The sequence below is a fragment of the Pseudochaenichthys georgianus genome, unplaced genomic scaffold (genome assembly GCF_902827115.2).
Source record: "Pseudochaenichthys georgianus unplaced genomic scaffold, fPseGeo1.2 scaffold_1696_arrow_ctg1, whole genome shotgun sequence".
Taxonomy (NCBI): domain Eukaryota; kingdom Metazoa; phylum Chordata; class Actinopteri; order Perciformes; family Channichthyidae; genus Pseudochaenichthys; species Pseudochaenichthys georgianus.
In genome coordinates, this window is record NW_027262491.1 from 1 (window position 1) to 10,948 (window position 10,948).

At 40.6% G+C, this 10,948-nt stretch overlaps 1 protein-coding gene across 1 annotated transcript; it reads left to right on the plus strand.

The window, feature by feature from the left end:
• The first annotated feature begins 8,068 nt into the window (after window positions 1–8,068).
• LOC117441462 (ADP-ribosylation factor-like protein 4C) lies at window positions 8,069–10,600 on the plus strand. The gene has a single exon (XM_034077549.2). The coding sequence runs from the start codon at window positions 8,392–8,394 to the stop codon at window positions 8,968–8,970; it is 579 nt and encodes a 192-aa protein (XP_033933440.1). The 5' UTR covers window positions 8,069–8,391; the 3' UTR covers window positions 8,971–10,600.
• The last annotated feature ends 348 nt before the right edge of the window (window positions 10,601–10,948 follow it).

Consider the following 10,948-nt stretch of genomic DNA (forward strand, 5'->3'; position numbering starts at 1 on the left):
GATAACACCATTAAACAGTTACACAACATAACAGCAATAATATCGATAGCAGCGTCCCTAGCAACCACCTTGGTAACAATGAAAACGTTGTATGGACGCAATTTCCTGAAGTAATCTTCGTAATAACTAGCAAACTAAAGATCATGTACATCCACTGCACACACAATCTGAAATAACAACTCATATTTCTCGCATCAAATGACATCAAAACGCATTTTAATGGCCAAACTAACTTTAAAATAGGCATTTTCCACCGAGAATAAAACGAATGTCGGCCATGTTTTTTTTTTCTGCAGGGGGAAATGTGAAGATCACGTGACATAGACGCAGCCATTGGAATGAATGGTGAACAAAAACGTAGGGATCTTACAATTTCAGAGGCGTTTTTGTAGAAATACTACGTCCCACGTTGTGGACCAACGTAGTTACAGTATTACACGTTTAGATGTGAGACTGGGGGGTCAAGCCCCGACCCGTATTGAGCATGCGCAGATCTAAGATCCAGCAGAAATGATCAAGAGTTAAAGTCTGCTGCTTATTGTTCTACGAGGCCAAAATAGATGAGTGAGTGTGTTAATATATTTGGCAGTCTGGAGTAAATCTGTAGATGTGTGTGTGTGTGTGTGTGTGTGTGTGTGTGTGTGTGTGTGTGTGTGTGTGTGTGTGTGTGTGTGTGTGTGTGTGTGTGTGTGTGTGTGTGTGTGTGTGTGTGTGTGTGTGTGTGTGTGTGTTTCATGTATAGGCCTCTCACGATAATTAATTTTGTTGGATTTTCCCGCAAATTATTGCGATAACCGATAATATTGTCGGCACCGTTGTATGACCATTTTAGACCACTGACATAATGATAATATATAATAATAAATCAAGTACATCCTTTCAAACTGCTAGTCACATCCTCATGGAAATGGAAATGTATCGATGTCAGAAAAGTTATCGAGTTCATTTTTATTTATCGTACTTGTTCGTAATTAAGTGCTTATCGCGACAGGCACACAATAAAACAGTGGAAACAAACATGTGTTTGACTTTCACTAGTGAATGAAACTCTGTGCCCTTTATAGTCTGTGTCCAATATTGTGTATTTGTACATATTGTATATATAGATATATATGCTAAGGTCCCGCTGCTGACACGATAGCAGTCATTTAGTGCACATATGTGTAATCAAACCCATGATATCAAAATCTCACTCCAGCCAGGTACCCAGAGTTGGCAACCCTGGCTTAGTGTTAGCGGTTAGCATTGCTTTAGCAACAAGTTAAGCTTCCTCTCATCAGAAAGCCAATGAATTCGGCAAAGGCAACAGAAGGCAAACGGTTAGCTCTCCAAAATACAAGTCATAACAACCAGGCTAACTAGCTAACAACAGCTACTGTTAGCTAGTTAGCATTAGTTTTACTTTAGCAACAAGTAAAGCTTTCTCTCTTTCAAGAAAACACAGACGATGAAAAAATGAAACAGTCTGTGGTAAAGGGCTGTTATTTAGAGCAGTGTTTCTCAAACTTTTTCATACCAAGGACTTAACCAATACAAAAACACTCGCGGACCGCCTAACTCCGCAAATATAAAAAAAACACATAGTTTTTCTAGAACAGATTACAAATCGCCTGGAAATGGTACAAACAAGTGGCAACGTGTTCGACGAAGGTGTTGCGCTGGGCTATTTCAAGCAATCGAAAGTGAAACTTAAGCTCGCTCCATTGCGGAGATATTTCCGCGAGAGTGCGGAAAACTTAAATATATTTATTTATTTCAAATATGAAATGTTACCAATATACTCACGGACCACTCGGGGGCGCTCACGTACCACCAGTGGTCCGCGGACCATACTTTGAGAAGCACTGATTTAGAGGGTAACATTGTTGCATACTTCACTAAAGCCACTTTATGGATATTTTTGTATGCATTTAAGCGACATTTGTGGTGTCCTTCCTGTGTTTCAAAATGCAGACACTGTTTCAATCCAAAAATATAGTATTGATTGTGTTGGATTAGTACATTTACATACATTTTTAAATCGCTTACATTCATGTAGAGTTTCAAGAGATAAAAGAAAGTGAACATGTTGTTGTTTGTTCTGACGGGTGGAGCCTCCCATTCGTCAACGTGTCCTGATATTTTTCACTTAAAGAGTTTTGAATACATTCCCACTTCCTGATTGAAGTACGGCTTTAGCCCTCGGGTCGTTGAACATGATTTCACAGGCGAGGACATCATTGCATCACTCACGGCTGCAGAGCAATTTTCCAAGGCCTTTCTGTCAGAAAAGAACTCAGAAAACAAACAACCGTCTGGTGTGATATCAGCGCCGCGGTGTCCTGACGATCAGACTTTGAAGTCTTGATTCGAATCTCAGAAAGTCTGCTCTGAACCCTGGTTTCTAGAATAAAACCAACATTCATTTCATCCTCCATTATGCATTCCTGAGTCATGCAACAGCACCCTGTCCTCTACAAAGAGAGGAAGAAATACCAATACAGCAATGAAAAGAACTGTGTAATTACAGGGGAAATGTATGCATTAAAAAGCGTACGTAAGTAAAGGGGCATAGCAGCCAAATGTAGTAACTTTAAATGACTAGCTTATTCTCTCTGACTGAGATAATATTATGTGATATTTGTTCAACGTTTTTGGTGAGATATGGATCATTATTGACTTGAAACCTTGTGAGAAGATTAGAGGAAGAAATTATATTTTCATAGACTTCCAACTAAATTCAGCTTTTTGTAAGAATCCGCCAAAAAGGGTTGTGAACCACTGATTTGGTCTGAAACATGTGTTTGAAAAGCTTTTTACAAAGTCCATAATGTCAAGTCTTCCATCTTAAAGGCCCTTAATGCTCTTTTATGGGTTCATATGTGGGAGCTTTACTGCGACATGTTTGACATGCACAAAAACCCATATAACAAACTATAGATTTTTTTTCAGTGATTTTACAAATGTCAGCAAGTGTAAAACTTCCACTTCAGCGAACTGTTCTCTGCCTATATTGTAAATAAAATCAGTTTCTAAAACTCAATTATATACGATCACTATGTGAACTCAACTCAAATATAATTATAGACTTCATGAAACATCTGAAAAGGCCTCCAAACGAAGTATGCAGAAAGGACAAAATGTAAAATATTTCTGACTTGGTCTTGGTCAAAGCCTCAGCTTCACATAAATATTTATATTCATAGTATTTTATTTAAAGTGCAGTATTTAATCCAGATGGATGGTATCTGCCAGTGCCTTTCCTGTGCGTGTATGTGTGTGTGTGTGTGTGTGTGTGTGTGTGTGTGTGGTGTGTGTGTGTGTGTGTGTGTGAGTGTGTGTGTGTGTGTGTGTGTGTGTGTGGTGTGTGTGTGTGTGTGTGTGTGTGTGTGTGTGTGTGTGTGTGTGTGTGTGTGTGTGTGTGTGTGTGTGTGTGTGAGTGTGTGTGGGGGGGGGGTAATGGCTCCTCCGTGCTCTTGTGGATATAAAAAGTATCCATCAGAGATCTGATGATATTCCAGCGTTTTGATTTGAGGGTAAATGGACATATTGTACTTTATCCTGCAGCGCCTCCTCAGTAATGACACGCTCAGGGAAGGCATCAGGCTGCAGGGAGTGGAAGCGCGTGTGTGTGTGTGTGTGTGTGTGTGTGTGTGTGTGTGTGTGTGTGTGTGTGTGTGTGTGTGTGTGTGTGTGTGTGTGTGTGTGTGTGTGTGTGTGTGTGTGTGTGTGTGTGTGTGTGTGTGTGTGGGAGAGGTGCGCTCCCGCAGGTATCCTCTCTGGAAGAATGATGAAGGAGAAACTGAGGACGTGTGAGCACATGTACACACACTGTTTGTTTCAACAGCCTGTGTGTGTGTGTGTGTGTGTGTGTGTGTGTGTGTGTGTGTGTGTGTGTGTGTGTGTGTGTGTGTGGGTGTGTGTGTGTGTGTGTGTGTGTGTGTGTGTGTGTGTGTGTGTGTGTGTGTGTGTGTGTGGTGTGTGTGTGTGTGTGTGTGTGTGTGTGTGTGTGTGTGTGACTCAGATTTGAACACACCTCTGCTCTCTGCTCTGACTTCTCTCTGGTGGATGTGAAGTGGAGATCTCACAGTGTGTGTGTCTTGTCCTCATGTCACGCCAGCTCTGCGCACACGGCTGAGTCCTCCAGCTGAACATGACAGAGAAACACAGCACGCCACCTGCTGGAGGAGAGCAGCGGCACATCTTACTGTTTCATTACATCTAACCTGATTATCGTGAGAATCAGTTATCAACATGTATTTGAGGATATTTATTTAATTGAATTAAAATTGTAATTCTGAGTGTGTTTATCCGGAAGTCAATGTTGTTACTGCCTACATGTGAGCAGAACATCTATTCAACATGTTTATTGAACATTGGAGTTGTTTTTAGATTTCAGTATTTATTAAAAATACTAAATATAATTTCTGCTAGCTTATATGGATATTTAAAATGAACTGTGTCAGAAAGTAGTTTTTTCAATATGTATCTTACTGTCTTTAATAATGCGCCACTAAACTGAAGCAAATCCCTTTTATGTGAAAACCTATTCGGCAATAAAACAAATTATAATTCCAACCATTACCATCCGAGGAAAGTACGATTACTTTATTAAGAATCTCAAAACCAGAGGTGGAAGTAACTTAGTACATTTACTTAAGTACTGTACTAAAGTAATATTTTGAGGTACTTTACTGGAGTATTTCCATGTTATGCTACTGTGTACTTCTACTCAGTTCAGAGGTACATGGTGTACTTTTCCTCCACTACATGTATTTAATACCTTTAGTTACTTCTCAGATCTGGATGAATGATGTGAAATATAATCAAGTGTTGAATCAGACTTCAGTTCCACCTGGAGTAAATCCACCAGCTACCCTGCAGTCTACAAAGTACTTCAGACTAGCTGCACCTTCACCAGCTACCCTGCAGTCTACAAAGTCCTTCAGACTAGCTGCACCTTCACCAGCTCTGAGAACACTTTCATGATCAATCATTATAAAACATATCATATATATTATTCTGAAATGGACCAATCTGCACAACGACTACTTTCACTGTCTTTCACTATATTTAGATGAGAATACTTTCTACTTTCACTTGAGGAACATTTTGAATGCAGGACTTTTACTGTAACAGAGTATTCCTACACTCTGGTACTTCTACTTTTACTCAAGAACAAGATGTGAGTACTTCTACTTTTACTCATGAACAAGACCTGAGTACTTCTACTTTTACTCAAGTACAAGATCTGAGTACTTCTACTTTTACTCAAGTACAAGACCTGAGTACTTCTACTTTTACTCAAGTACAAGATCTGAGTACTTCTACTTTTACTCAAGTACAAGACCTGAGTACTTCTACTTTTACTCAAGTACAAGATCTGAGTACTTCTACTTTTACTCAAGTACAAGATCTGAGTACTTCTACTTTTACTCAAGTACAAGACCTGAGTACTTCTACTTTTACTCAAGTACAAGATCTGAGTACTTCTACTTTTACTCATGAACAAGACCTGAGTACTTCTACTTTTACTCAAGTACAAGATCTGAGTACTTCTACTTTTACTCAAGTACAAGACCTCAGTACTTCTACTTTTACTCAAGTACAAGACCTGAGTACTTCTACTTTTACTCAAGAACAAGACCTGAGTACTTCTACTTTTACTCAAGTACAAGATCTGAGTACTTCTACTTTTACTCAAGTACAAGACCTGAGTACTTCTACTTTTACTCAAGTACAAGATCTGAGTACTTCTACTTTTACTCAAGTACAAGACCTGAGTACTTCTACTTTTACTCAAGTACAAGATCTGAGTACTTCTACTTTTACTCAAGTACAAGATCTGAGTACTTCTACTTTTACTCAAGTACAAGATCTGAGTCATTTCATTTCATTTCAAACCTTTATTTATACAGATAAAATCCCATTGAGATCATTGATCTCTTTTCCAAGGGAGACCTGTTCAAGTAGTTCCACATGAAACAAAAAAGCATAAACAGAACAACAAAAGGACATCATACAGCATCATTTACACAACTATCCACATGAGCAGGTACCAATAGCTTCCGGTTGAGTAGCATCCAACCGAGCTTTAAAAACATTTAGTGGCACCAGATTGTTCAGTTTCCATTTAATTTGCAGACTATTCCAAGACAGAGGAGCTGCATCTAAAAGCTGTCTTCCCTAAGACAGTCCTAGCAGTTGGGACATTTAATAAAACCACAGCATTCGATCTCAGGCAGTAGCCACTTACAATTCTCCGTGAGATCAGGGAGCAGATATAAGATGGAAGTTTCCCTAACATGGCTTTGTATATAAAAATGTACCAGTGACTGAGCCTCCGTACGGTTAGTGAAAGCAAACCAGCCCTTGCATACAGGGTGCAGTGATGGGTTAATGCTTTACAGTTTGTCACACATCTCAGAGCGCTGTGATACGCAGCATCTAACTTGACCAGGCAATTGGCAGGTGCATTCATATAGACCAGATCCCCAGAGTCCAGCACAGGTCAAAGGTCACAGAGCCTCTTCCTGGCCTCAAGCGAGAAACAGGACTTGTTCCTGAAAAAGAAACCTAGCCTAACCCTCAGCTTTTTAAGCAGATTATTGACATGAAGTTTAAAAGAGAGACAATCATCAAGCCAGATACCAAGGTATTTGTAACAGGTAACAACTTCAAGTTTTATTCCTTGCGTAGTTACAATATCTAAAACAGGCTCTGGTGTCTTTTTAGCTTTAGAAAAGAGCATTACCTTGGTTTGATCCACATTTAAAAGAAGCTTTAGTTCAGAGAGCTGAGTCTGAATAGTGTTAAAAACAGCCTGTAATTTAACACCAGCCTCCTGAATGGAGGGACCTGCACAGTACATCACAGCATCATCCGCATACAAATTTAAGGTTGCTCCTTCGACATTTTCACCTAAACTATTGATGTAGATGGAGAATAAAAGTGGTCCTAAAACAGAACCTTGAGGTACACCATTAGCAATGTTCAACCACTCAGAAGACAGCCCATCAAAGTGAACACATTGGGACCTTTCAGAGAGGTAGTTCTCAAACCACCCACTGCAAGGCTGGATAGGCCAATACTGAGTAGCCTCTGCTTTAAGATGAGATGATCAACGGTGTCAAACGCTTTGGAAAGGTCAATAAACAGAGCTGCACAGTGTGAGTACTTCTACTTTTACTAAAATACACAATCTGAGTACTTCTACTTTTACTCAAGTACACGATCTGAGTACAAGCTCTGAGTACTTCTACTTTTACTCAAGTACAAGCTCTGAGTACTTGGTTTAATTTTACATTTCTAAATAAGTCTTAATGAACTCTGGTCTTTTCAGTTAACACACTTTATTTGTGTTATGATATGGTTATTCTTCACTATAAAATGTTGTATCTTTAACATTCATCACTGGTCCTGGTTTATGTTTTATTTTACGAAATGTACTTAATTCACCTTGAACATTGTTTGCATTAAACATATTTTATTTTTTAAATAGGCAGCGGATTCATATTAGTCTAATTTATTTTAAAATACATTATTTCCAAAATGTATCTCAGCACATATTTATGAATGAAAACTATGGTAAACTATTTTGTATTTCTTTTTTAATAAGTAAACAATGATTTGTTATTTGTCTAGTGTGTGTATCGTGTGGTGACCCACCTCGACCACCAGAGGGCAGAGTTGCTCAGGATTCACCAGATCACAACAAAGGGTTAACGCCTCCGTGTTTTTACAGTTTCCCCTCTTTATAATATTTGAACACGCCAGACAAAACCAAACCAACACAGTTTAGAAAACACTGAAATGACTTTAATCTGTGTGTGTGTGCGCGCGCGCGTGCGTGTGTGTGTCTGTGCTATTATTTAGAGGTATATTTTATTTGTAAGTAGGGAGAAATGTAACCTGATATATAAACATCATTATCTTAATTTTCCTGCAGACTTTTCCTTTTTTTGGGAGACATGAATGAATCAAGAAAATTGTGTGTGCGCGTGTGTGTGTGTGCGTGTGTGTGTGAGTGTGTGCGTGCGTGCGTGTGTGGGTGGAGCTTCTCTTGTTTTGCGGTCGTCTGTTTGCTCTCAGCCTCACAACAGAGAGGAGGACCGGGGAAGAAACACCGACTCTCGGCACCGGAGGAACCTGATGATTTTACCGGTCGTTTCCCCGGAGAAGGACGCACTTATTTCCCCGGGACCTCCTGGATATATCCGTGCGTAAAAAAAAAAGGGGAGTGTTCTGATCCAGGAGGGTTTCTTATCACCGACACGTTGGGAGGAGGACTGTGGCAATGGATGAGAGCGCGTGAGGGGAATAACTAACGCGTCCCGGGGATTCATCCTTGTATTTCAGGGACCGGGGATTTAACAAAACAAAAGGCAGCAGATATTGAAAAACGCCAACAAAATGGGCAACAGCTTCTCCAATATCTCCGCCTTCCAGTCGCTGCACATCGTCATGCTGGGGCTGGACTCTGCGGGGAAAACCACCGTGCTCTACCGGCTGAAATTCAACGAGTTCGTGAACACCGTGCCCACCATCGGGTTCAACACGGAGAAGATCAAGCTGAGTAACGGCACTGCGAAGGGCATCAGCTGCCATTTCTGGGATGTTGGAGGTCAGGAGAAACTGAGGCCACTTTGGAAGTCTTACAGTCGGTGCACGGACGGTATCATTTACGTGGTGGATTCTGTGGATGTGGACCGGCTGGAGGAGGCCAAAACCGAACTGCACAAAGTCACGAAGTTCTCCGAGAACCAGGGAACTCCTCTGCTGGTGATCGCCAACAAACAGGATCTGCCCAAGTCTCTGTTAGTGGAAGAGATCGAGAAGCACCTGGCCCTCAAGGAGCTGAGCCCCGCGACACCTTATCATGTCCAACCGGCATGCGCCATCATAGGAGAGGGGCTGCACGAGGGCATGGACACTCTGTACGAGATGATCCTGAAGAGGAGGAAGTCTCTGAAGCAGAAGAAGAAGCGGTAACAGTTGCTGGGGCTGGGTTCAGTCCACAAAGTCAGATTTCTGCAGATTAAAGTCAGATTTCTGCAGATTAAAGTCAGATTTCTGCAGATTAAAGTCAGATTTCCGCAGATTAAAGTCAGATTTCTGCAGATTAAAGTCCGACTTCAGAACAGTGTGATGCTGAAGGAAGACTCTGAAGCAGAAGAAGCATAGCAGCCGCTGGATTCGCTTTACTTTGCAGTGATTCATTTTGGATTATTCCCAAGAAGTCAGATTTCTGCAGATTAAAGTCAGATTTTGAAAATCACAAGAAACTGTACGAGATTATCCTGAAGGCAGTCTCTGAAGCAGAAGAAGAAGCAGCAGCTGATGCTCGGACTGTTTGGCCACAGGTTTGCTTTGCAGTGATTCGTTTTGGATTAAAGCTGTGAAAGCTTCTGCACACAGGAGATACAAATACAACCAAAAAGACAGAGACACTTGTTCAGTTCAGCGTGGAGGAATGCGGGAGAGGATCAGGGCCGAGAGAGAGGGATAATGTCCGGGCTGCGTGAAGACAAAACAATGTTGGGTTCTGATTTTAATCCCAGAGTTCTGGGATTGAATTAAGAATGGTCAGAATTTCTGAGATTTCAAATAACATTTTTTTTTTAAATAATTCTGATTTTAAGGTAATAATTAAAAAAAGGAAAGACATCTTTAAAAAAGTTAGAATTCTGTGAAAAAAGTTAGAATTCAGAGAAAAAATGTACAATTCCCCAAAAAGACAGAATTCCCCAAAAAGAGAACAGATTTCTGAGATTGAAGTCATATTGTGAGAATAAATATATATATTTATTTCTGACTTTTTTCCAAAGATTTGTTTCAATTCTGACCATTTTTGGGAATTCTGAGATTTAAGTCAGAATTCCCCAAAAAGTCAGAATTCCCATAAAAGAGAACAGATTTCTGAGATTTAAGTCGTAATTGCGAAAACAAAATATACATATTTCAGACTTTTTGGGGAATTCTGAAATTTAAGTCAGAATTCCCCCAAAAAGCAGAATTCCCCCCAAAAAAGCAGAATTCCCCAAAAAGGCGGAATTTCCAAAAATAAACAGATTTCTGAGATTGAAGTCGTAATTGCGAGAAAAATAATATATATTTCTGACTTTTTTCCTGAAGTTTTGTGATTTTTTTAACCGATTTCAGACTTTTTGTTGGAATTCTGATGTTGTTTTTGGTACTCTGACCTTTCTGTCTTAAATCTCACACATCCCCAAATCCTTTCCTCGCGTTGCCCCAGCCCTCGTCCGTAGAGAAAGAGGAGCGGCTGGCCCGTCTACCTGCTGCTTTCCTGCTTTAACCACAGAAGAAGAAGAAGCTCCTTCATTTTGATTTCCCAAAAAGTGTGGTTTTGCACGTGGCTTCGAGTCACTCTTTCTTTCTGGAGAATCTGTGAGTCACGCTGACTGTTTGTATTCCTGTGGGAGCGTCGGAGTCTCGTTCCTCTGCTGGAGGACGGAGGACAGAGTCGACCACTTTGCACTTTTCATTTCCTACACCTCACAGACACTGTATGCGAGATAGAGGAGCAGACCCAGGTGCTGTATGTATACTAAAGAAGCCAAAATTGAAGTATTTTTTGAATATTAAAAGATGTAAAAATCCACAGCTGTTCTGGTTTTTCTCCCCCGGAGTCAGTTGACCTTTAACCTGCAGGATTCTCTCGTCCAGGTGTGGTTAGAGAGAGGTCACAGAGGTTACACCCTCGCCCTGCACATTGAGCGGAGTGTGCTGCCTCACCACAGCAGCACCCCCAACGTCCCGAGTGCAGCTAGCTTCCTCGAGATTATGTTATAGTTATTTCCACATTAAAAGGCCTGTTTCCTGTGAGTGCTTTAAAGGCTGCTTGTGCTCAGGCTTCAGGACTCAGTTCACAGCCTTGCTCTGCACATAAGTTACCAAACAGGGTTTTTATTAATGATTAATTAGCTAATTACTTTCTGTATTAAAGGTG

Bases quoted from the DNA above. Each gene is read 5' to 3' on its own strand.
- LOC117441462 (XM_034077549.2), top strand. From the start codon at position 8,392: ATGGGCAACAGCTTCTCCAATATCTCCGCCTTCCAGTCGCTGCACATC.